This window comes from Halichoeres trimaculatus, unplaced genomic scaffold, assembly GCF_033239565.1.
Source record: "Halichoeres trimaculatus isolate MK-OKI-2021-1 unplaced genomic scaffold, fHalTri1.1 fHalTri1_scaffold_19, whole genome shotgun sequence".
Classification (NCBI taxonomy): domain Eukaryota; kingdom Metazoa; phylum Chordata; class Actinopteri; order Labriformes; family Labridae; genus Halichoeres; species Halichoeres trimaculatus.
The window spans coordinates 10,041,152-10,069,144 of NW_027437197.1; the positions used below are offsets into that span (position 1 = coordinate 10,041,152).

Genomic DNA, 27,993 nt, shown 5'->3' on the forward strand with positions numbered 1-27,993 from the left:
CAACAGAGAGTTACCTTGCTGTGACGGTTTGGTGTATGTAAGATAAGAAAATGATGTGTGCACATTTGACCTTTTAACTAAAGCCCAAAAACTAATTAAATCATATAGAAAAAAATAAAATAATCAGCATCTGTGGCTGTTATAGGCCTTGAATGAGCTTATCTAACTTTAATAAGAAAGGTTTAGTCTAGAAATGGTAGGTATAAGTATAGAAAGGTATAGTGTTTTGTTTTAGGATGCAAAGATTGTGCTCAGTGTAGGATACCTCAAGATCTGGAACACTTTCACTGGATTGTCAAAGGTTGAAATGTTAATTATTTGAAAAGCCTAAAATTTTGGCAACTATGCCAAATGTGTATGTGTTGGACACAGACTGTAAAAACATGGGTGCCATCTTGCTCCGATCGATGTGAGGTTGCCATAAAAACTGCTCCCCCTGGTGATTGGCTGCAGTATAGGTAAAAAAAATATCTGTCATTCCAGTCATACCAGATGGGCTGTGGTCAAACTTAGATAAATGAATACACCTCTGGAAATGTTTCTCATGTCCAATTGTTGTTGCGATTTCAAATTTTATCTGGCTTCCTTGTGTCCAAAGTTCTTTTTTTCGGAAAAGTTTTATTTTCATTAGTTATAAGAGGTTAAAAACGAGGTTTTACATCATGTTTAATGATGATTGACAGCTTGTGTATTTTTTTCAGGGACTGTAAAATATGTCGAGAGGTAGAGTTAAGAAGAAATTAGACTCTCGAAAGAAAAAAAAATATATGTTATTTTGTCACCCGGCTCCACTCAGATTCTCACGGAGTTCCTCACAGTCTCTACTGCGCAGACACTGGCTGCACAATTGTTGCCAATGGTTGCACCTGTGACGGGTGTATTTGGGCTTCAAAACCGTACAATGGTAAATGGCAGAGCCATGCTGTCCTCTCTACATACAGTCTATGGTTGGAAATAGGGTGGAAAAAGGAAATGCGTTGTTTTCTTCATCTACTGTTTGTTGACATTGAATATTGGTTCAGCAGTCATACTGTATTTTTTTTTTTGTTGTGATGAAACAACCAGCTGTCAGCTACTGAAAAAAATTCTACCAAAGTGACAATAAGCCCATAAGTAAGTGACAGTTTGGAGGGTTTCTGAAGCTGCTATCTGTGTTCATTGACATTCTGCAGGATTTAGTGTAACACTGTGGAGCTGCTGTCATATCAAAAATGCATGTTGCTCACTAGTTAATGTGATGCTGCTTTTCACAAAGCTTTCATCTATCAAACATATCTAAATTGAATCAAGTAGCTCGGGCCTTGATGTGGTTAAGGGATGGTTTGAGCAGTACTTCAGTTTAAATTTTGACTTTTAAATTGAAGACATGTTGGAATTTAAGGAATATAAACTTTGGATGAATTCTGAAATGAACAGCACACATCTTCAGAAATGCTTTCTGACCCCAGTACCAAAAATTATTTCAGCTAATTATTGCCAAATTAAAACGGAGATAGTATTCAAAGATTACACCGACGACAAATGAGAAAAGGATCAGACATGATTCCAGGTCACTGATTGTTTCCTGTATTTCTTAATCATTCGCTGATTAACCAGCCTGTCCTTTCTTCATCCTGCATTCATAAACCGTTTATCACCCTGTTAATGAATCTGGAGACATCTAGATGTATGAGTGTGTCCTCGGGGCATTTAACTCCTGTAGGTTGATTGCATTAATCAAGACTTTGTAACGTGCAAACAATGTGCATCAACTTTGCCATGTCCTCTGCACAAGTATGCTAATGACTGTGTTTGCATTGATGATGTTGTCTAAGTGACTTGATGAATTCAAAGTCTGGCTCTAATTAGTGTTAATTTGGTGCACTACATTTGCCTAATTGTAATTGCTGATGTTTGTAAGTGTAGCATATCATTTAGCAGGGAACCATTGTGTACTCCTGGCTTGGAAAGACATTTTTTCTCTTCATGGAAATCAATGTGCAGGCAATTAAAACAAAACAGATATATAGGGAGATGTAAATATTGTATTGAACAATAAAGAGGGTTTTTTTTGTTGGATTTCTTGTGCTATGCATGCAACACTGTGAGCTTTTCTTCCACTTCAGTGCTTTTTGTTGAAGTTTTGTTTAACACCATTTTTTTTCCCAGAGGATCCCTGCACTCTCCTCCAAAGCACAATCAATTTCCTAACAGGGATTTTGAATGAAAGTTGATTACAGGTGATGCATGTCCTGTTTTTGGAGCTAAAGAGGCAAAGAAACTGTAAACCCTGACTAAGAGTGAGGAGGAAAGCAGGAGGAGGGTGGTGAGGGCTGACACAGCGGCATGGCAGGTAGGCTGACATTTTTTCAAGGCGTCAGCACACACTGTTCTGATTAAAAGAGGGAAGGGTGCGGTGAGTGGGGGGGGTGCATACCTCTTTCATTCTCTTAGCTGCAGAAAATAGCAAAAGTTGCAAATGCCGCCTCAGTCGCTAAAACAGGAGAGTGACTGTCAAGGTGTGAGGATGAGTCATGACACCTGAAGGTCACGCTGCGTGGGTGACTTGTTAAGTGTTGGATGAAGAGAGTAAACCCAAGAGGTGACAGGCTTAGAGGCGTCAGTGTTCACTCTGTGACACTCACACACACTGACCGCCTGCAGGTCTCAGAGACAGAGGGATGTAATGCTTTTCCTGTCTCCTGGAAAACCAGTTAGCTCAAATGACAGCGTTAAGGTCACATGTCTGTCATGCATGATGCACTACAGTCACTGCTGGTGGTGTTTGTTCCTCTTAAATTCTAACTTCTCTGTTTTGTTTTTCTAAAAGTGGATGTTACCTTTGTGTGGTTTAAGTTTCTACTTGATGTATTGGCTAGCGTGTGAAACAAAGCCTGAAATCCTGCCAATAGATAACAGCGCTAATTAAACAGAGGAGAAAGATACGCCTGGGTGACTGCTTAGCAAGGGATGAAAAGAAAACTTAGAGAAGCTCTGAGTAACTTTGGTACAGACCATCAGGTTGATTCTTCAGCAATGCAACAAAAATAAAAAAATACAAAAAGTAAAGAAGTGGAAGAGAAGAATGAAATGATGTGCAGAAAAAAAACAAGCACACTTTGCTGATTTTTTGATGCGCAGATGCAGCATCCACTGATTGCGCACAGAAGTGCTGCGACCCGGTGCAGATCAACTAGAGCTTTGCCACAAACAATATCTCCTTATCTACAAGCTACCGGCTGTATTTGCCTTTATCTTCCCTTTCTTTATCTCACATTTTACTGTGAGTCCAGGCATTGAGAAGATAAAAGGTCTTCACGGTCAGTGAGGAGCAATCTAACAGTGAGATATGCTTTTAAAGAAAACTAGATCCTCACGTCTTCCTGTCAAACTTGCTTTATCTTAAAAGCTACAGGAACAGTTAAAGTGCAAATTTCACAAACTTTTGACCCTTTTCTTCATTTATTTTAAATTTTGAAATGTTAATTCTTGTGTAATTTGTGTGGTGTCCTCCTGCTGTGTTCTGTGTTGTAGAGTGTCTTCTTGTGTTTGTTTCTATCTTACATCAGGTTGCACTAATCTGGGAGGAACTTGCTGGCTGAGCTGTCTTTCTTTTTCACTTTTGCCTGATGCAAATTCCCTATGAGGGATCATGAAACACATTTAATAATCTACAAGTCTAAAACATGTCAGTGATTTAATCTTTTTTGGACACTTTGTTGCTTTCTTTGCAGCCTTCTACTAAAATAAGCGTTTTTGACTGACAGGTAGACTACAAAAAAAAAAAGTATTATCATTAAAGTTGTGAATCCCTTTTGTTTCCACCACAGACAAGAAGCCAATGTAAAACAGTCTTTCTTAACCTCTAAATATTGCGTTCTTTTGTCCTACAGCTTATCTCCAGCCTCTAAGAGCTGAAATGTGCTGCGCTGTGTGTGTGCACACTCTTTCTATCAGGCCATGAGCAATGGACAGCCAATAGCCTAATACACTGCAGTGCTCAATCAATGACACACAATGAATTTGCTGGGTATGCACAGCTCTCCATCATGCAGACGACAAGTTCAAATGAACTCTAAGCAGAAAGAGGCCTAAACAAAACCTCTGCAGGACAGTGCTGCTCTGAGATAATGCGTTCTAAAACATATGACAGCCTGGGAACAAAAATCCATCTGGTTCTATACATCAGCCTCCATTTGACACAGAGCAGGATGCCAGAAATGCAAAAAAAAGATGCAAAATATAGAAGTGACAGAAATAGTGACAGTCTGTCCTCAGAGAGAATCTCTTTTGGGATTTTGTCTCCCCCGAGTCAGCACATTTAGAAAAAATGGACAGAAAACTCACAAGGTCCCTACAATTCAATGCAGTTTTATATAACAGCACATTTTCCTTTTGCATAGCAGGAAAAATAGATGAGCATAACAAGGTTGCTGTTTGGGGTTTAATTACATCTTTGAGCGCCTGAGTTTCTGTGTCAAGCCTCTGTAGCCTCACTTCAATGACACTTTTAAAGGCTCTTGAAGAGATCGCTCAATTTAAAATGAGGATTGAATGCAGGACATATAGCTCAGGACTCATTCAGAGCTCATGCTGAATATGAAGCCAAAAAAAGGGATGATGAAAGATGATTATATCACATGCTCCTATGGCTTTATACAACAGCAGGTCAGAGCTGACGTTCAGGCGATGACACAGCCAGTGAAGCTCCTTTTACATCAGCGTCCTTCCAGCCGCAGGTCACCAGGGCATACATTAATCACATAAAGGAGAAAAAGTACTTTCATTTTATTTGCACTCTGATCAAATTAGGCCTCATCAGTGATTACATCATGTAATAAATGCAGGGTACATGACCAAGCCAGGCATCAGTCAGATGGCGATGTATTGTTCAGCAGTTCAGCCAACACAGCCACAGACAGAGGAAATTAAAATTAAAAAAACCTTGAGTTTCCTCAGCATGTAATTTTTTGTATTAATGCTTTTGTTTGTTTGGACCCCAATGAAAGAGAGGGGACATCTAATAAAAATTAGAACCACTGCCTCATGGTTGTATGCCTCTGTAAGCAGTCACGATGCCATTGCATCCACTCATGTCCTTTTCGAATAATGGCTGTGTAAATGTGGGCAGATTACAGGATGGATTTGTTTAATCCAATACTCTGATAAATTACCCGAAAGCAAATCAGCCACACAAGCAGGCGTGTCAGGAAAACAACACAATCTCTCTCCTCCCTCTTTCCCTGGTCTGCTTTAAAGCAGAGCACGATGTGACTTTCTGTGGACCCTTCTCCTGACAGCAGAACAAACAGGTGCGAGGGTAGAGTGTCTGACAATCAATCAATTGATCACAGATGGTGTTGTTTATTTCACAAAAAGGAAATGCATTTAGAAAAGATAAAATACTCCATAGTTGTGTTGAGGTGTTGCTTGAATGAGAAAAGAATTTAAACAACCTCGAAACTCATCACTTCTCATTTCTCTTTGCCTGAGGACGCTACGCAACATAAACATGCAACTTTAAAGAAGATGGCACAAAACAACAGACAAGTCCCCCTGTTCTGTGTGCCGTTAACATCTGCATCTGCATCTTCTTGGTCCATTTTACTCCTCAGAGTTGAGGCAGTTCATCCATCTCAATTTGGTGTTAATTCAACAATCCTCACACAAAAACTTTGTTTACACCAAAAGGTTTGGAAATGAAACTAGTTTTGTCATAATGGGCACAGGATTAACAGGTTTTAAGTTTGCAGAAATATCGACAAGGTCAGATCAATCATTTCTAAAGCATTTCTTCAGGTCTGGAAACCCACTGCAAAAAACTGAAATCTTAATCAGTGGTTTTGTCTCATTTCAGTGAAAAATATCTTTTTAGACTTAATAAGAGCCATGCTCAATTGACCAGTCCAGAAAAGTGTCTTATTTGAAGTCATTTCAAGACAAAAATGTGGTCTACATTGCTTGAAACAAGTAAAAAAAAAAACCTGACAGTGGCGTAAAAGAAATGTGCTTGTCAAGACTAAAATAATATCTTAATACAAGTACATTTCTCTTACCCCAGTGGCAGATTTTTTACTCACTACAAGCAATTTAGACCTAATTTTTGCTTTGAAATAACTTGTTATAAGACAATTTTCTGGACTGGTCAAATGAAGGTGGCTCATATTAAGTCTAAAAAGATTTTTTTTTTTACTAAAAATAAGACAAAAACACTTGACACGATTTCTTTAATTTTTGCAGTGCCCAAATTTATTTGGGAAAATTCAGCTCAATGAATCAGGCAACAAAGGGTTCAGCAGGTTTGTTGACTTTTTGGATGAATAGCAGACAGGTACGTGCAGATACTTTCAGAAAACTATGGGGACAAAATAATCAGGTGATGTGCGTTTCATCCTGATATTCTTCGTTTTAAACAATCAGGACAGATGAGATGGATGTACACAGACAAGAGCTTCACTAAGGAAGAGACGATCCAAACCCCCCCAGAAAATGGCTTTTACCATGGCTGTAACAAAAAGTAGCAGCAAAGTGACATTAACATCTGGATCGAGACAAATTACTGTCAGTGACAACATCAGAATGTTCCTTCCAGTCATTTCACTCAACCTGTTCCTACCAAATATCATGATGATGAAGCTTCTGTCAGGAGATCTGTCATCACACACAATTTATAGGTCAGTAGAGAATATTTTCTTAAGTGAGTCTCTGCAGTTACATGCACAGTAATGAATTCACCATGCCTGTGCAAATGATTACCCAAACCTGAGAAAAATGTGTCACCAGAATACCTGAGAAACTCAGGTTCCAGCTGCTGCAGGAAAATATGGGCCTAACACTGCACTGTCCTCAATTACTGCACCGTCATCGTACATCCAGTTATTACGTTTTCTGGACCAAAATAACCTATCGTCAACTACCATCTGCTGGCACGGCAGAGCTGCATTATATTTTTACAGCAGCCAATCAGCTCTGATATAATGCAGCTAATTAAAGTGACCTGCAATGAAATTAAGTGTAAATATACATTGGGGAATCAGTTTCTGCCTCCAAACAGATGGAATTAAAATGGCTGACAGTTTCTTAATGCATCACCAGGACATGATGACATTGTGACTCCACAGTCGACCATTACTCATTGTCATGGCTGCAAAAGTACAGCTTCCAACTTTTCTTGCTACTGCACTATAAAAAAGTGTCTCCTCTGTAACATTTTGAGACTGTGAAAACCGCAACTAATACAAATCAAATTTACTACTTCTGATGTTTTGAGACTTCTTATGCTCACCATTAATGTCAATGTAAGACAGGGAATTTTGGTATTACAGCTAGGGAGAACTCTAATCTTCAACATGACAGGATCTGTAAACAGACCGGTCTTCAGTATAAAAACAGTCAGTTTTGCTTCCTAAATCAAATTCATTAAAATGTGTCATCTGTTGTACTCACGGAGCTTCAGAGCCGTGTTCATGGTAACGTTTGGCTTGGCAGCTTTCCTGAAATGAGCAAACTTAGCTCTTGTTGCTGACACTGAGCTGAACATTTCCAGTGACAGTGAAGTAAAACAAGGTGAACAAGACCACATTAATCAGCACGGCACCTGGTATTCTTTTCTTGCCTCATCACTATCAGACTCAGTCACATTTTCTTTTTTCATTTATCCCTCCTGAAGCACTGCTGTATCCTTCAGCAAAAGAGCCTGTGTCCATTAACACCATTTCTTTTTGTGCTGGAAGCTTCTTATTAGCTCCGCCAATGAGGTCATGCTTTTCAGAGAGTTTGTCTGTCTGTGAACAACATAACTCTAAAAGTGACATACAAATCTTAATGAAATTTTCAGGAAATGTTCAAAATGGAATAAGGAAGAAGTGATTAAATTTTGGAGGTGATCTGGATCACTGTCTGGATCCAGGATTTTTTTTAAGGATTGTTTATCATTGTAAGATAGGGCCGTTTTCACCATATGTGTATAGAACTCCAGCATAAATGGTCGGATTGCTTTGCAAAAGAATACCAGACAAGGTCACGAAAATTTCTGACAGATGTTAAAATACGATCCAGATCCTGGCAATATTCTGGATATTAAGATTTAAAATACGAAATATATCCTGGGTCATCATAATTTTCAACACGGTCAGGTAACAAATTATCTTACAAACCTGCAGCTAACACCAAATTGTAGCAGACAGTCTGCTGAAAGGGAGTATAACATCGAAGTAAGACTATTGTGTTGTGTGACAATCACAATATGCTTGGTGGATGTCTGCATTCTCTGAATGCTTTTATAATGTCGATAATTTATTTAAAATTAGTTCAAGACTAATTAGCCTTTAGCTCATGCTGTATCACTCTGCAATACTGTCCATTCCAACCCACATGCAGCAACTATTCCACAGTGGTCTGGTCAAACTTGAAAGGTAGCTGACTAGCAGGACATAGCTAACCAGGATTTGCTAACGTTACACGTTACAGACATGTCTTAGAGCACTGGACTGCAAGCTGCGCTAAATATAAACAGCTACTAAACTACTTACAAAGTAACAGTGTTTACTTGTTGTCACATTAGCCTACAGATACGTTGGAGCACCGGGCTGCTGGTGTTGCTGATGTATAGCCAGCTTGATGCCACATTTCAAACTGTAGCACTACGCAACTGATAAGTTCCTTACTTGAGCGTGTAAAAAGCTGTCTTGAACAAAGATAAAAAAATCTGTTTCAATCTGATCTCCATCTAATTCCAAAACAAACACATGCCTCACTAAAAGTAATTTACGGCAGTGTGCGAAGACTCCAGGCCACAAGGTGACGAGGGAGTGCAATTAAAACAGATCCTCCTCATAGCATTTTTAATGATTTCATGGTGACAAATATGTCTTTGAGGCAAGGTTAATGATTAGAATCACTCCACATTATAAATCAAAACCATTCAAAAGCTCAGCACAGAGAGCTTCTCAGAATCAACACCTCTTTAGTTAAATGTAACCTTGATAAAGAAGTGATTTAAGCAGGGTTGTTTTGTTTCACTGCCTTGCTTAAAACAAGGTGTACCTGGTAAATGAGGGTTCATTCAGCATAGTTTTGGCTGTGGCATCAGCTGCAAAGTTGAGAGACATATCTCATAAGTCACATGGGGTGACATTGCTGGCATGGTGCATAATATGTTACTGATCGTGACTTATGTTTTCTACTCTGCTGCTCTGTGGCTTATTAGAAACAGAACGAATGAATTCTGTGCACTCCGACTGTGCAGCGGCTGTCAAGTCCAGGAGCATGGGGCAATAAACATAGGTGATAAAAATGATCAAGATCCCCTGATGGCATTACCTGCTAGATGTGATCGGGACCACAAAACACAGCCAGACACGCAGATACAGCAGGAGGTAAATCAGTAGAGTGGGCCAGCGCCAGTCATCAGTCTAACAGCCAGTCAAGACATATGAGTTATGACAAAATAAAAATGGGTGGACTTCTGTACACGTGTTAGACTGTGTGGTGACTATATAGATGGTTGTTTAAATATAACTATTATTCCACAAGACGGGGAATAATATCGAGGCGAGGTGTAATCATCCTGCAGCTTTTCTCCCATCAGTTCTTGCTTAAAAATAAGTGAATGTATAAAGAATAAGTAAACCAAAAGAAAACATCAGAATGAAAACACCAGAATGATTACAGGAGAGGGTAATGTTGACAGCATTAACAACACATGGCAATTTTCAGCAGTTCGATGTATTTAGAGTTCAGCAGAGACAAATATTGATGAAACCCACTAGGCGGATAAAAGCACAAACAAACTTTTAAATATCAGTTTATATTTTTGACTGATGGGGATGTTTGCAGATGTATAAAACGATCAAATAATGAAGCAAGAAGAATCAAAGTATCAGTATTCTCTGAATTTATTCTATTGAACTGGTGAAAAGCCTTGTGTGTTAAAAAAAAAAAAAAACACAATGAATAGGGGAAAAAAAACTTTAAAACTTTAAAACTTTGAATCGTGAGACGCCCTGAAAGTGAAGGTAACCACCAGGTGGCTGAAGTCAGTGCTGCAGAAATTAAACTAAAGAGAGGCCTTGGGGTCAGGCATTTGTTAGTGGTTGGATGTTTTAAGTGCAAGGTGGAGGTCAGGAGACTGTTGTCTTTCTCCCGGTGAAAGGCTTTTACACACTTTTATTGCAATCTGGTGTATAGAGGTACTTTTTGCAGCTCCTAACAGTTCCTAATAAATGGGCAGTGTGCTGGACTGTCCAGGGGGCATTTGTTTCGAGAACAGTTTAGAGTCTATTTACTGTCTTCTTTCTTTTTAGCAGGGGCCCTCATTACATGACTGTAGCCAAACCCAACTTTAAGAGAACATCTAGTTTCAGCTGGAAAAGCCTCCTGTGAACAGGGCTCCATAATGAAGACACACAGAAAAATATACTCCCACAAAATAAACAGACACTTTCGAGTGCATATCAGATATATCTAAGTTCCTCTGCCTTTCTCTTTTTGAGCATGATCAACAAAGAAGCTATTCAAAATCATCACAAACAACATTTTTTTCTCATTCTCTCCACATTCATTCTTCATACTTCTCTTTTTCATGGTTATAGAGCTAGTTTATGCCATGGTTCCAAACACATGAACACATTTTAGCTGGGGCTTAGTCTTATCTTTGTGATAGGTCGACTGGCACGGCTCATATGTCCAGGGCCTAGGAATGGGTACCTTTCACATTTGAAACGATACGGTACTGATGCCCAGTACCTGGCAATTGGTATCAGTACTCAATGGCACCACTATTTGTTACTTTTTTGTGTTTATGTTGTCAAAAACATCAATTTGTTTCATGGTAAAATCTCAATTTTTTTCATTTTAACATATTTATTTTTCAATATATAACCTTGCAGAGCTGTGTTCATGTCCAGCATGGGAAATCTCCTACTTTTCCACTCCCTAATGGTACCCATCCCTAACGGTAGCCATGGCTGATGTTTCTCTAAAATATATCTCGACCTTTACATTTTCACTGAGGCAAACCATCAACAGCTTCCGGATGTCAGCGGTTCCATGAGCATATTTAAGAAAAAGAAAAAAAAAATGTCAAAATGACCTTTAACGGATATGAAAATGATAACAGCTAGGTGTGTATCATCCAAAATTGTCAAGACTGAAGAATGCTGAAACGTAAATATGTGGGTTTGTTTGGTCTGTAAGACAGCAGGATGGTCAAAATGTTCCAAAACAATGATAGTGAATGAAGTGATGTTGTAAGAAAAGTGATGGACATTAACGATCAAATATGGACACTAAAAGACAATCAAGAATTATGTCATACATCTGTAAATGGAATCAAAATTCATAATAATCTGATGATATGTGAAAAAGAGGAGACTAAATATTGAGGAAATGGGGACGGGACTAGATAAGCTCTGCTTCTCCCGTCTTCCCTTTCGGACATGTACAATGTGATCTATTGAAAATTTGTGATATTGTATTAGTGTGCTGACATGACCGAAATAAATCAAACCATCATTATCATCATCCCCATCATCATGTCCCAGAAACTGGCATAAAACCACTTCAGGTTAGATCTGCCCTCACTCATAAACAATTTAAATTGATGCATCTTTTCCATTTGTCCCTCTTTTCAAGATATGGACATAAATTCCAAACAGACTTGTTCCGTTACTATGATTGTATATATATATATTTTTTTTAGCTCTACTTCCGTCTATCTTGACCTGATTAATAATAACATAACTTTTATAACCACAGTTGAAAGCTTCACACAAGTTACTTATATTACAGTTGAACTGTCTCCTGAAAACTGAAACTAAATTAGAAAAAAGAACTTAAAATCCTTGATGTGAACTTGTTTTTTTTGTGTATAAGTTTTGTCAAGGTCTTGTGGACATTAGGGATATGAAACGTTTGACACTACAGGAAGTAATGACTCTCCAAAAATTAAAGCAGCTACCTGTATGCTAGCACTTATGAGTCATTTCCATGGCAGGGTCCAAGGGTGAAGCTTTAAGGATGGATCTGTATTCTCATCATATGCATTCAAAGTGAAATTTAATATGAGGCGAGAAGGTAATACCGGTCATCCCTGAGCACCATCTCAGCCTCCTAAAAATAGACGATGTAATGGCAAAAAGTGAATTATGACACTCAAATATCATTAAAACCCAGTGCACCACCTGGGCCCCGGACATTTTCCCTAACACTGTCCAAGACTTCTCCACGTCTGCTGATTCATACAGGAGGGAGGTGGACAGATGGTGGTAAACGCATCAAGCTGTTTTTCAAACTGCAGGACCAAACATCTCTCCCCTGTATTTTTCGGGCAGGGTCACCTCAAGACTCTGTACTATTGCACATATACCTTCACAGTTGAAGACTTATGAGAAAAGAAAAACCTGTCAGGATGTGTATTTTCTTTTCATTGTCCACAAATGTAACTGTCTGCTTTGTATTTTGCATGTCCTGGCAGTTTTGTTGTCTTTTATTGCCCTGTGGTGATGAATAATCCGAATGTAAGGCCAGGGAAACAGCTGCACACTTCATGATTTATATCAAACAATAAAACTTTGTCATGAGCCAAAATAATAAATATAAACATTGCACAATGTTTTTTTTTTCTCTGGTTGTTTATCATTCAGAGCTTTCCAGCATAAAGACTTTATAGTTCTGCCAAATTGATGGATTACACAGGGTTTAAAAAAAGACGAGTGTTCCAGTTTACAAGTTCAAACATGCTTAACACAAACCATGCAACAGTTTTTGCTGCAGATTCATTAAATTCATCTCTAATGTCTCTTTTGTGGCTTTTTCCAAACAAAGCAGGTGTTGATGAGAAAAACGAGAGCAACAAGAAAGAGCCTCATTTGCACAAAATACTGCGACTCACGCTTTCTCTTTGCTGTGACACGTATGTACTGGTATTTCAATCATTTTTGAAGACGTTTCTTAACAGAATTAGTGTATTTTCAAAATTATTTCTTCCTGCTAAAGGGAAAAAGAGCTTTTACAACTGTTTAAACAAAAGAAAAATCATACTGAATGGATAAAACCTCATTTAGAAATGAAGGGATTTGCCTCTTTAAGTATGGGATATGCACAAATATGGCAGCAGAAAGCACTTCTGAAGGAATGTTTATTATTGTTAAGGGCTGCTTATTCTGTCCTACACAACAGTTTCCCTCCTCAGATGTCTGAAAACAGTCTACAAAGACTAAAGGCCCAGTTGTTGCTAAAAGAAGCTTTGCTAAATCAGGATTTTCCAGAAGCTAAATCGGCATCAGTTATTCCTGCTCACCTTTTTTCCTGTTGAAGGCGCGGTTCATAGTGGAAAATGTGCGTCTCTGAGGTCCCTCCTGTGTATTGGCCTGTGTTCCACCTGGAAAAGCAACAGGAAGGAGTGGGTTAAAAGTGGTTCCGACCTCAAGAGTGCACAGGACGGCAGAATGCTTACAAACAAACAGCCTGTAGTATTTTCTGAAAAATACCTCCCTCTGAGGTGAGGCAATGCAATCCTGATGTAATGTGTTTACATTAAAGTCCCCGTTTCACACTTGTTGACCACACGGCCATGTATGTTGAAACACCAATCTTGAGTTGTTGTTGCTTTTTTCTGTAATGTAAGGCTGTCCTGGACATTTCATCACTAGCATCATCAGCCCAGAAAACCTAAGTTGATTAACACTCCAATCTGCACTTCTTGTAATTTAGCCTAGCATCAATATTTCAGGCTTTTAGCTTTACAAATGAGTCTCAAAGGTCCTCTTGGGGAACAGGCTTGAGGGTTTACCAAAAGCAAAGTAATTTGCAGAGGTCTCCTCTCCACAACAAATGGTTCTGATAAGTAGATCTACTTAACACAATGCATTAAGTAGAGTCAAGTGGGGAGGGTTCCAAAGACACTAATTCTCCTGTCGTTAAAAGGAAACTCTGATTGACTGGCTTTTAAAAACATTTAACCATCAAAATTGAGCAAAACTTTTGGGACTTTAGCCAACAAAACTGCCACATGGCCAACATTACATTGGGAAAAAAATGAAATCTTATCAATTTTTTTTTGTCTTATTTTTTGGAGAAGGTGGCTTTTTAGACTTAATATGAGCCACATTAACAAAACTAGTCCAGAAAATGTCTTATTTCAAGTTATTTAAAGACAAAAATGAGGTCTGAATTGCTTGTAACAAGTAAAAACAAATCTGCCAATGGGATAAGAGAGAAGTTACTTGTACTGAGACATTATTCTAGTTTTAAGCAAATTTTCGAGCTTATAGTTCTTGTTCCATTGGCAGATTGATTTTATTTGTTACAAGCAATTCAAGACCACATTTTTGTCTTTAAATAGTTTGAAACGGGACATTTTTTTTCAGATAGACCAGTTGAATGTGACTCATATCAAGTATAACAAGACAGTTTTCACTTAAAATGTGTCAAAAACACTTGATAAGATTTCATTTTTTTGCATTGTACTCTTACCTTTAGCCAGTCTGTTAGCACATTAGCACACAATGTTGTTGTGATCTCATAGGCTCTGCATGCTAGATCCAAGCACAGCTCAAGATAAGTTCTGGAGTGTTTTGAAATGGACTGCTTGTATCTGAGATCTTAGATGCAAGCCAAAATAATCTGATTCTTTTTTTTTCCCACTGATATTGAACCGATATCTGATGTCAATATCGGATCAGGACACCTCTACTAAGGACTCTAAACCAGTGTCTCTTGTTTGGAATGGCTATGAGGGTGCGTTAGCTATGTTGGAGCATAGTGACTCAAGTCCTTAAAAGTCCCCCAAAATGGCACTGACTTCCCTCAGCTTGACAGATGATAGTTTTTGAAACCTCTGACTGTGCTTATCCTTAGGGTTAAACATGAGAATCATAAGGGCATGGAAAAAGTAACAAATAGTCAAAGTGTTTTAACATGAAGCTGTATCCAGAGGCAGACGAAGTTAGGAATGGAAACAGTATGAACGAACAGTACAAGCATTTAACTGCATTTAACTTTTGTCCCTTTATTCAATCATCTTCATTTTCGACCATTTCCAACAGAAAGTGTTTCTTTCAAACTGCTCTACAGTATCACCAATACACGCCCACACAACATTCAGAAGGCAATCAAACTGAAACAATATCTATTATATCCATAATGACTAGCTGTTAGATGAGACAAAATGTCAACGCTCAGCATTTTGTATCTCATCATCTCAAGGTTTCTGCAGCTGAAAAACTTCCACACAAAGACAACTTTGCAATCTTTCATTTTTCCTCTTTGACTGACACGTTCTGGAGACAGAAAAATATGAATATGGGTCAAAGTCATTTTTTAATCTTTCATATAAAAAACTTGCTGCATGTGTAGGAGCAGTGTAGCCTAGTTCTGCCACAAGACGACGACTTGGACACTTGACTGTCACTGTGCGACAAAAAAGGAAAAAAGGAGCAATTTCTCTTTCAAATGCAAAACATCTCAAATCAGACACATTGCCTTGACTGCTTTTAGACCTTTGCATGAATTTCCCATGAGAGAACAGCAATCTAAAGGACTACAAGGACAAAGTGTCCAGTATGAGGTAGCTGTCAGGCAGCTCTACGATCAATATGCTTTACTCTTGCACTGTGGGAAAATATGCAAGGCCTGCTGTAGAACAGCTATTTCAATCTCTGCCTCTGCGAACAAATCAAATAGTACATGGACAATTTGGAAAATGAGTCAAATGTATCCATCTTGGGTATTTTCGATATACCATGTGATGCCTGAGCTATTAGTCTATTTTTGTTGATGGAAAAAAAGTAATCCATCACAGTCCTGCATATTTTAAAACTATGTAAAACATGAACACTGAAATAATTTCATTCTTTTACATAAATAGATACGATTTTTATAAGTGTTTCTATTTTCTGTCTTTGTTTATCCTTTCCTGTGCCAGCCATTACTGAAAAGAAGTCAGCATCTGATGCATATTTTCACATAAAGAGGAAATACTGATGCTCCATTCCTCCTCTTTAAGCTCTCCAGCACAGTGCATCTACTCTCATCACACAATCAGGTTAGCACACATGGCCAGAGGAGAGGACAAAAGGGTCTTATAGAAAGCCTCTGATGTCAAAGTAAAAATAAAAAATAAAAAATGAGCCAGAGTGTGTCTGGATCATCATGACCTTTGATAACAGGACTCTAATCCATCCTCATGTCAAAGTAGATGTTAAAAATGTAAAAATCCCTCAAGAGGACCCTGAGAAAAAAACATTCACGTGGATTAGAAAGTAATAATGGGGGCAATTAAAAGCAGGTTACAGTCCTGTGACAGTGCAAATGACCTCTCACTTTTTGGAAATAAAGCAGTCATTACTTTATCATTTTTAACAGACATTTTTATGAATTGCATTAGTTAGCGTTATGATTCTACATTAAAAGCCAAAAATGTATTTTGTAAGGTCACTGTGAACTTTTCCCATCAAATTTTGATCACTTAATCCCACAGTAAAGACGACAGCTGAGCTAGATGTAATAAATATCTCTCAAGGATTCCCACTCACAACCTTCAGTTCATCCTTGAGGCCAAGAGGATGTTCAGATCGCTAAATTTGAGGAAATTTCCAACAGCTGTTTCTGGGATAAAATACTTGCATGAATAAATGTAACAAAGGCACAAATTTGACCTTGGTCAGTGACAAGCTGGTCCTCTTAAACATAGCCCATCCTGATTCTGATCACAAAAGCAGCTGCATGTCTCCTGAAACACAAACACTGCTGTCACTCTGTGTCATCCTCTAGGGATGGAGGAATGAATGCAGAGTGAATGTGTGATTAAAGAGTCGGTAGGTCAGACCTTGAGAAAAAGTGAAATTACCAAAGGCTTTCTAATCAATGCATCTCTAGTCTCTAATCAAGACGCACATTTGTTTTCTGTGATGACTATGACACTACAGGTGAGATCAGGTCCGATCAGCTGATTGTTTGATTGTTCTTTGGACTCATTGGCTGAATTTGTAAATGTTGTCTCTGACTTTAATTTTTTCAATACTTAGCACGCACAGTAAATAAATTTGCTTTTGGTAGATTTTTTTGTTGTTGTAGCAATGCTTCTTGGCCAGCAAGATTAGACCTTTGGAGAGCCTGTTTATTTCCTTTGAAATGGAGCAACATTTGCAAGGAACATACGCTTGTGTAGGGATGGGAACCAAATTAGGTACTTTTATAGGTACCGACCAAATTCTGTCAAAACGACTGGGTACCGGTTCACGTAAACTCAAAAGGTACACCAGCACCTAAATGCATCCTTGTGACTGTGACAAACAGCTTATTGTATTGTTGCTTTTGACTCTTGTTTTGAGCTTCTGGTACCCCAGGTGCTGACAATCAGAGGCCTGATTGGTTCCTGATTGGTGCATGATTGGTCCCAGTACCATCTCATAAGTGAAAGCCGAGCTCCATGTAAGAAGGGATGTCAAGGACAGGCTGCAAAGTGGGCGTCCCTAGGAGTCAACATACAAAACCGTTTTCCTCACCCTGTTGCCACCGAGGAATCGTAGGCTGCTTTCTACAGATAAGTGGGACAGCAGGTTTTCCCATTTTCTTCTCTTTGAATGCTTTATCCATCAATCCACATTTAATATCTTCTGACCCCTCCCCTCCACCACCCACTGTCTTTGTTTGCTACTAGCAACAAATCAATAGAAGGGAGGCACCATTGTCTGAAAACATCAGAGATACTAGCTTGTCTTTAAAAACTTTAAACTTTTCTGGTGAATCTAATTCTTACTTCTAACTATTTTTTTCATCCTTGCCTTCTATAGCTTCCTCCTTCTGCTCTTGGCGCTTCACACACCATGTGTTGGCTAATCACCATCTGACACTTTGACAACATGTAGGATGTTTGTGCTACTAAAGTGATAATAAGTGAGACATGAAGAGGGCAATTCAGAAAACAAGCTTTTATGAAAATGTTATAACACACAATAATGAAATTGAGACACAACTGTAGTTAGCTGGTCTTAATGGGTTATTAGATTTGTCCTAATAGCAGATAGGCATTATGATTCTATTGCCTCAAGCACTTTCACTATTTCTGAGCAGATGAAAATAAAAGTATTATGCGTTAAAATTATCTGACAGGCATCAGAGAACGAAAAGAGAGAGTGTGTGAGAGTGTACAATAACAATCTTTTACCTCTACACTGTACATAGCAAACAGGCATGATGCTATGTGGTGCATGGATGAGGTAAATGCAGTTTTCAGACATAAATATAATGTTTGAGGGTTCTTACAGTAAGGGGGTATTTTACTGCAACAGAGGCCCAGAAAAGGACTGCAAAAATTTAAAATGGAAAAAGCTAAAGGGTGGGGACTGGGACATTCCTCAGTCTGCCAAAACAGAAAATCTCTGCAGCTGAAAGAGACAACTTGTATTCCTTGTGTACAGGTCAGGCATGCTGCTGTTGATACACAGCATGAACAGATGAACAAGGACACTCCTACTGTTTACATTTCGCCAAAGATAGGGAGAGAGGACCCAGCAGCAAACTGCTTAGCAGTATCTGAGGTGCCAAGTCAAGAACCTTGGGAGTGGTAGCCTTGGTACTTGGTCTTAAGAGAAGCAGCTTGCTGGATTTAAGAGCTCAGTTGCAAAAGAAGTTAATCTCTAAAACAGGCTATGTGTTTAAAAGTCTGGCCACTACTTGCAAGTCAAAAATGCCTCACTGACTGGAAATCTGTTTGAGAATTGTAGCCCAACCCTTTGAGAAATTCCACAATCCATCCTGAATTCAGTACGTGTATCAAATAACTGACAAAATGCTCTCTGACACTGACATTTGTAAACTCACTGATAAGGTTAAAAAATGGAACAGGCTTCAGTGATGTAAAAGATTGGATTCTTTTGTGCTCCTCTAAATGAACAGTGCCACATATGAATGTTACGTTATCTCAACTGCAAGAATCTTTACTTCTTGTCTTCATTAATGTCTCTTATGTAAGGCAAACATGACTTGATGCAAGAAAAAATATGAAACTTGGTCCAAAAATAAAGTATCATCATCATGATCATCATCATGATCATCATCATTTTGTTGCAAATTGCAGCACATTAGGGTTGGCCTTTATGGTCTCTGCTATTTCATAAAGTGTCATTACAAGTTTTTTTTTTTTTTTTTCCTCAGGAGTTTTTGAAACCTTTGAGGAAGAAGGGTTGTTTGGTAACTTTTGCGGGGGAAGTAACTGAGAGAGGTTGTAGTTTGGAATTACAGCAAAAAGAAAAAGAACTATTGATTCAAATTAAAGGATTTTAAATCACTTTCTACAACAGCTGTATCCAGATATTGCAGGAAGAAGCAATGAGAAAGAATTTTACAAAGTAGAAATGGCAAAAATATAGAACTGGAAATTAGAAGAGGTTTACGTACAAAACTAATCACCGAATCTTTCCTTCATTGACTGGTTTATTTTTGGCTTCCACTGAAGAAAGACTTGCAGCAGACAGAGCCAGGCGACCTTTTTGTTTGTGACACACTCTTGTGTAAAGCAGCACCTTCCCTGACACCTGACAGTGATGTCACTCTGTTTGACTGACAGCTGTGATGTTGGGCCTGCTTTAATAGCTTCCTGTCTGGTGATTCAGCAGCACCCCCCTGGGGGAACTTTCAACCCCAAGATGCACACACTTACGCACACACCACCTACACACGGACGCGCACACACAGATTTCACACCGAGCCGTAAACTTCCTCAGTGTCCCTGCGATGTTTGCAGCTGCAGAGGGAGAACCAGGTTATGTCTGCTCTATTCATCCACTAGAAAAAGGCAACATGCATGTAGTGCTGGGAAGAAAAGAGGTTTTATCTTCTCTGCAACAAACATATCTTGTAGCTGGATCAGTTACCTACCGTCTATGTCATGCTCTATCATCCACAACACCCTACTGACAAAAGAGCTTAAACGTGTACTAAAAAGGCATACAAGAAGAATTAAAATGAAACTAAAACAGGTACAATAAGACACTTGAATGGAAAACTACAAATCACATCAAACCAAATTATTTCTTGTTAATCTTTATAATAAAATGTGAAAATAAAGAGTCAGCACTTACTCAGAGTATCATCCACCAAAACTCACAGTGAAAAATCATGTCCAGAGCAACAATTCACCTTCAGTGACTCAAACAGATGGAATTTGGCTTGGGAAAAACACTTTCTGGAATAGAGAGCGACCTACTTTGACCCTGCAGAGTCCTCTTTTTTAAACCAAAACAACTTTTCAAAAACTAATCTTAAAACTCAAGTTTGACGTTTAGGAAGTCCTTGAAGAATAAAGGCAGAAAACGCAAGAAAGCAAAGTTATCACGTCCTCTTTTTAAATGCCTCTCAGCCATTCACTAATCTGACCCATATGCAGTGAAAAGGCAGCAGGCTTTAAACATGGGATAGAAGCAGGGCATGCACCGGGGTCCCAACATAATGCCTGAGTAAAGAAAATCAACAAAGATCCTTTGTTTTCTCACCCCGACTCTGGAATCTCACAAGCTAAGCGCAGCACATAAGACATCGCAGTTACAATCTGTTTATGAATTTAAGTCCCAGAATTCCTCAGTGGAATCAGCCGTGGTGTCTCGGTGTCTAATCTAAAACCCAGGCTTGCTCTCTCACAGCCTGGCAGCCTGTGGATCAAATGCAGCACCCTGACATACTTTATCAAAGAAAAGCAGCGTTACCCTTTACAGGGAGCAGAGAAGAAAAAATAAAGATCTACTGAGAGAAACATGCAAACAACTGAGCTCAGATAAAAGCTACTTACTTGCCTTCAAACTGGGGAGGAATAGTGAGGAGGAAGTTCCAGCGGGTCTTAATAGTTTTCAGCTGTGGGCCAGATGGTTGTACACTAAGGACCGCAGTAAGGAGAGATGATGGGGTTTGCAAACTCAACAAGAAGCATTTGCCTAGACACATGATACTTGACATCCAAACCCAACTTCCTCCGCCCACAGTTTGTCCAGAAGGATTCTTTTGGAGGTTTGAAAAAAAAGGACAGGAACTGTTTCACAGAGATGCACTGTGGCATACCACAGATGACCTATAAAAGCCAACAGGCGAGAGGTTGCAGTCTGACCCTTTGCTGCAGCCTGTGATTCATCACTGAGCTATGTGCACTGGCAAAGGCTGAGGTCCACATCTTGGCATCAACCACAGCAGAGTTTCAGCCAAAACATTGTGGAGTTGAAGTTCCTCTCAAACATGAAGCCAAACAGCCTCACTGTGATATTATGTCCACTTGATAATGGCTTTTTCTTCCCTGCTGCAAAGTGATATATTTCAGGTGCTAAAGTGTTTATACCAACAGTTACACATTCACATCTTCAAAATCTAACAGCTGATTGTGCAGCCCTGGTAGAGTGAAGAGCTGTGTGAGTGGTTACTACAAAAAGCACAATTTGGAGTAAAAAATGTGAAGGTCCCAGGCTTTCTGAGTTGTGAAACAACTGTACAGTGTTTTTTTCTCTACAACCAAGATTTCGGGGAACTCTCCGTCTGACACAGCAGCCTCCGCAGGGCTTCGAGTTTCTCTGTGAAGTATCTTCCCTTTGACAACACACATGGGGATGAGCAGTAAGTCAGTCATTACCAGGAAATCTGGGAGTGCTGGACGGTTTGCAAAGGCAATGGGGATAATTTAGTCAATACAAAGCAACAAAAACACATCAGGTGATCTGATGATGAGGAATAATTCCAGTTAGAGGCAAATGTAAAAAGAAAGCTCTCCTCCCTTTTCTCTCATCTCTTCCCTCGCAGCAGTTGGGGAAGGTTAAGTGTGCAGGGGGGAGCTTTAGCCCAGACAAGCCGTCTTAGCTCTGCCCTCCCTGTCTTCTCTTGAACACCTCTCCTCGAACTCAGTGTTTTTCTCTCCCTGGGTGTGGTGAAATAGTGGCTCTTGCTTTGCATCTTTCCTCATCTGTTTTCATGCCGGGGTGTTTGTGACATTAGGAGTCATAAATAACGCAGTTCATAAGTGAGAATGAATTTTGAGATGGGCAGAATGCATTTCTTTACTGTGTGCTCATCCTTCTTATAAAGACCTTGTTTATTTGGGGAAAAAAGATGGTATATATCTCATTTTCAAGTCTGGAAAGTTTCATTGTTGTCTCTTTGAGGTGTTGGATCAGTCTCTTTTTACTTGGATTTCCTCTTGTTTTCAGACTTTCATCATCTGTTATCCATCTTTGTCTGGTCACAGTGACAGTTTGGAGAAGAGCTCACACTTCTGTTCGTTTCCTCAGGCAACAACACGACACGTTAACTGACAGCACTTGAGATTTTTCTTGGCAATAATTGATCTGCAAATCTTAAGATCATAATTCTACAATAGAAACTAACTATCCATGTGGAGTTAACAGATTATTGCATCACTACAGACAGAAAAAGATGGCAAAGCTAAATTTCATCTGCTGCAGCTTGGAGATTCACTGTTGTTTGTGGGCAAAGGCCATAATGAAATGTTCAACATAAGCAGGTTTAATAATACTAAAAGTAGAAACATTATTAGAACAAGCCTGTGGCTCATGTGAATCTACTAGCATTAAAGTTTTGTGCCCGTGGATTGTAGCAGGTGGTGACAAACTTCTGTCTGCCAATCTTCAAAGGTTAATCAAACCAGTGGGAGGCAGTTCTTGGTATTTTAACAGTACCTGGTTTAAGATTCAGCTTGGTCAGGTTCTTGGGTGTTGCTGTGTTTTTACTGGCCAGCAGACCTTTTGCTTTCTGCCTGAGGGAGCATTTAAAGAAAGGGAGGGGCTCAGGTTTTCCAGCCTGTTCTGTTCACACTTTATTTTTCTAGGGTTTTTCTGAGCTCTGCCCTGTATCATTTCATGTTTGCATCTTGTATGGACAGCTGGCGGTGTGAAGGAAGTGGCTGGGCCAGACACTTTCCGCCAAAGTATGGGGCCCTCTATGCTGCACCGACACAAATTTAACAAGGCAGAGAAAAAGCGGAACATGAAGAAAATGAAGTTGATGACATCTGTTATACTTTTCTTGTCATGAAATATATAGTTTGATAATCTTATTCATATGAACATATAAGCTAAAGCTTAAAAGTCATCTACAGTTCAGATTATTGTTTTTACTGAGACAAAATGAGCCCATGCATGGAGGAGAAAACGTCAAGACATCAGCAAAGATTCTCAACTTAGACACATTTAGGTCAACAGATGAAACAATACCAAATGAGTCATCCCTTTCACAAAAGACTTTTTGTTATATTTCATGTTCCAGTTAAACAACAAAGTTAGAAAATTACAATTCAAACAGGAGATTTAAAGCTCCTCATCCCACTAACATCTCTCTGAGTAACTTTGTTTACAGTCTTTTCAGTTAGCAGATTTACACAACTTCAAAGCCCAATTATTTCACTGTGTGGTTAGGACGTGAGTGTGTGTTTTGCGTTGTGGGAGAAGGGAGTGGGTGGGGGAGCAGGAATGTGCATTTCAATGAGAAATTTCTCGGTGGATTTTCATTGAGATTTGTAGCTTCCACATGATTTGTTTTCCTTCAAAGCCGTAATGCAAAGTAGCAGTGTGTGATACCGGTGATGTATTTTCAGTTGACATAGCTGAAGTACATTCCTGCACCACCCACTGCACCAATATCTATGGCACATACAGCTGGAAAATGAAGAGAATAAACAGTTCAATACTGCTCGACCTTCTCTCTGTATGTTAGTTTACCTTCTCCTGGGACATGTGTTTGTATTTCTGGTTACATTTCACAACAAAAAAAAGACATGCTATTTTTAATCCAAGTTGTGAAAACAGAGCTTCAAGCTTTGATACTTCTGTAATAAGACAGTGTGGAGAAACATGCACTGTAATCCCTGGATAAGTAGTCTGACAAAGCTTGTTATCAAATCATTCTGTCAACCCAGGATTTAATAATTCAAATATAAAATGCAGTGGAGGTCATGCATGTGTTTTCTTACTTTTGCTTTATATAAAGAATGTGCTGACAGCCCAGTCTCTTCTCTCCCACCTGAGTGTCTTCATAATTGTGTTTGATGTTAAATTGGATGCGTGTGTCAGCCAGTTTGCATCCAGAAACGCCTCCGTAAGCCCATAAAAAGACAGCCGGATTACAACTGTGAGCAAACTGTAAACTAACAAGCTACTGGCATCTCACATGCAACTTTATCAATCTCGAACCTCAACTTCAGAATTACATGGATATCTTCTGGTTTTCTAACTCCCTCTGCCTCTGCTGACTAGTGAGTGGTGTCACACAACCTGTGGCACCCAATACAAATAATACAGTTGGATCTTGATAGAATGACATTTTCCCCATCACCTACTGGCTCTGCAGAGCCGCATCTGCATGGTGCTTCAAAACATAAAAAAGCAATCTGTAACATGCTGATCTGATCACAATGAAAATGGGGTTGCTATACAAATGTCAGCAACTTGTCATCTAAAAATAATCATGCATGTAAAACATAAATTGTTTTAGGGAGCAAAAACTGGAATCTTTGCAATTTTTTGTGTATGGTGTTTTAGTTTGAATTGTCTTTTAGTTGTCTAGTCTAGTTTAGTTTTGTCCTGTTTACTTTCCTGCATCAAGATATTTCTCTTATTTTAAGTACCTTAACAAGCATTTGTAAAGGGGCTGTGAGGAGTTTGAAAGTGATCTTGAAAAATTCTCCTTTCTAGATATATGCCTGATCATAAGCCACATTTAAAGTAAGATTATTAGAGGCAATATTGTCAACCATGACCGGATTGATCTACGGCGCGTCTAGGTCTCTATGACAACACCACACCAGCTAAAGGAGTTTAGTTGTGAGAAGAGATAAAAAACAGAGATCTGTGATTTTCTCTGCTAAAAAAATTCTAAGACTAATTTTGTAGTGATGGTGGACACAGGAGCCTAACTGTCAGACAGAAAAAGGACAGAAGAGCAGAAGAAAGCTAAACAGGAGAGTGATACAGCTAAAGGCTAATTACCCTTTAGCTTGGGGTGTATTGATCTATAACACAGGGGCTAAGCTGTTTTTGATAATGTCCATTTCAACCCACAGTCAGCAGTTATTCTTCAGTGGTCTGTTCAAACTTGAGAGTCTATCAATAAAATGAAGAGTGAGGTTACGTTAGCTCTGCTTGGTAGATGACTGGCAGGACATAACTATCCAGGATTTGCTAATGTTACACATTACCAACATGTTTTAGAGCACTGGACTGCCAGCTGCGCTAAATATAAACGGCTACTAAACTACTTACAAACTGACATTTACTTTTTTCACGTTAGCCTACAGATACATCGGAGCTCTGGGCTAACATGCTGGCTGCAACAATGTTTGCTTGATGTCACATTTCAAACCATAGTGCTACATAACTGTACTGATAAATACCTTACCTCAGCATGTAGCATCCAGTAAAAAGTTGTCTTGAACAAAGAAAATGTGTTTTGATCTGATCCCCATTTAATTCCAAAACAAACGCATGCCTCACTAAAAGTAATTTACAACAGTGTGTGGAGACTCAGTGCCACAAGGTGGCGAGGCAGTGCAATTAAAACAGATCATCCTCATATCAGCTTTAAGGAAAAGTCAGAGGATTTAGAAAGTCACTAAAGATTAACCCTCTGCTCACCATGACTGATTTTCCAGAAACAAACAAACCAGCACAGAGCATCGCACACTTTCCTCCATAGAGCCATAATTGTCTAAAAGCTTTCTCCTCCCAGTTGAAAAAAGCATCACTATAGCATAAAAGAAAAACATGAAAGCATTAACATGTTTCCTCCAGCCTGTAAAGTAAATAAGCCTGGTCAGCACAGAGGAAATGGAGTAAACATGTGTAAATATGTAACGGGATTATTGCTGCTCCTTAGAGGCAGATCAGGCTTCTTCATCCATGTGATGCACTACTTCACATTACAGATGCAATTTTCAAAACATATGACTCTGGGTTCCAGTAATGAGAAGATACTGTGAGTGCAGTCTGGTGTAAAATTCACTCTCATGCTTAAGGAAGTCTGTAAGTAGACTCAATATAAAGCAGAAAACTGCATTCATCATTCATTATTAAACCATAGTAGATGTCTGATGTAGAGACCCTCATGACAAATGATGATCTATTGACTGCACGGTTCTGTTTGTGCTAAAAACCACAAGTGTTGGAATTTCTGCTCCACACGACAAAACAAGAGAGCAAGTCCTAATAACTGTTTCAAGAGATGTTTTCTTTTTTTATTAATTCAATGAAAAGTGTGATTATCCAGTAATCTGTTCAGTCAAACAGTAATAATTCCCAGTGCTTTTTTGTAATCTCTGTTTGAAGTTGAATGTCACTGAAAGCACAGGGGGGGATTAAACTGTAAGAAAAAATAAACTACTCAACAATAACAATGTACAAAACAAAGACACAGTAAACAAAATGTGAAATTCAAGAAGTCACATGTCACTGTCATGTGTACAAGCTTTGACGCCAAGATCTCAGACATGCCTGTAGCACCACTATCAGTCCAAGAACATGGGATAATGATTGGATTAAATCCTGGCAGCTTGGGATGCTCAAAAAGAAAAAAAAATAGAAAGAAAGAAAGAAAGAAAGAAAGAAAGAAAGAAAGAAAGAAAGAAAGAAAGAAAGAAAGAAAGAAAGAAAGAAAGAAAGAAAGAGGTAAATAAGAAAATTAAATCTGTGTTTTGAATATCACTAACTGTTCAATATGTGTTGATCAAAACATTTTAGTAGGAATAGAATGACCTCCATCCAAAACATCTGGATGAATCTGATCCAAGCTGAGGATTTGATTCAGGCAAACTTTAAAGTAGGTCAAATGAAACAACACTTCTACAGTTAACATCTTCTATTTAAGACTTTTGTGAAGTATCAGTACTTGAGTCACTTTTTTGTATTAGCTTTGGTTGCTTTTTTTCCAGGGCTTCATACATAATGTTGATAACGTTGGGTTGAGGCAAAAATGAAAGTTCCATCCTTTTAAGTATTTCACCTACTATAGCTGTTAACATTGAATGTATCCATTTTAATTTAAATGAAGTATGGATTTTGACACCCCCTAGGAAAAAAGTAAATTTCTAGTTGTCCAAGTAAATGCATTGTTAAGTCTGGGATTCCATGTCTGATTTCTCAGACTTAGTTTGTCATTGAAAAGTTGGGATGAAAAACGATGGATGATCCAATCCTGTACAGTTAAACTCAATTTCAAGATCCTCTTTGGTATCAACCTCAAGCACTCATACAGCTGCAAGAGATGAGATGAGTCTGCCTAACTGACCTGACGTGTGGTTTATAAAGACTATGTAAAATGATGAAGGAAAATAAAGAATCTGGCTGCACAAATATACTGCACTTCCTCTAACCATGACTGTCTCACATGACCTCCTCTGTATGAATGTTTATCATACCTCTGTGGTGAGAGTGAGACGAGCGGTTTCCAGTCAAAACCGACAGAAAAATGCAGAAGAGCGTATCTCTCTGACTGATTCAGCTCTTTTTGTTCAATGAGAGGAAAGTGATCTTTTTGAGAATATGGATTTTTCTGATATAAAGATAAAAAGCTTCTCATTAATCGCCCCCATTACGTGTACGGTAGCATATAATCGCTTTAAAAAAAGGATCACGTCACGCTGGAATCAATTTGCCTTCAAATAGTACAACAGGAGAACTCAATAGGTCATGAACTAGCCTTTTTTTGCTGAGTGTACACCAGGGAGCTTATTTAAAGAGACAAGCTGTGCAATTTCATGAGGCAAAAGGTGAGAGCAAGAATCTGTCACTGGGCTTATGTTCATGGCGCTGCAGAGTTTAACACCTGCTTCATAGAGCTCAAAGGGTCACGATGTGTGTGCTGTTATGAATGATGGTTGAGAGTCAACTTTTTTTTTTTTTTACCGATATCAATCTGTCCTTTTTTTTTTTTTTTTTAAAGAAAAGCATGCTTTTTAATTTATAACAGCCAAAGTGGCCATTATAATTTAGCCTTTAATTCTCTCTAAAGGCTTTCAACACTCATTTTCGA

The 27,993-nt window shown here is 38.8% G+C and overlaps 1 protein-coding gene across 4 annotated transcripts in view; it reads right to left on the minus strand.

The window, feature by feature from the left end:
• Nucleotides 1-27,993, minus strand: part of gulp1a (GULP PTB domain containing engulfment adaptor 1a) — a 92,373-nt gene that overhangs the window by 20,123 nt on the left and 44,257 nt on the right. For 2 of the 4 annotated variants that reach the window (XM_074695544.1, XM_074695541.1), the window contains exons 1-2: nucleotides 20,772-20,934; nucleotides 13,280-13,360 (exon numbers count right to left, since the gene is read on the minus strand). In XM_074695544.1, the coding sequence (XP_074551645.1) occupies nucleotides 13,280-13,360; nucleotides 20,772-20,931 (241 nt within the window). In that variant the 5' untranslated portion in view covers nucleotides 20,932-20,934. Of the gene's footprint in view, nucleotides 1-13,279; nucleotides 13,361-20,767; nucleotides 20,935-27,993 lie in introns of those variants that run through there. The other 2 variants (XM_074695543.1, XM_074695542.1) reach the window with 2 other exon arrangements.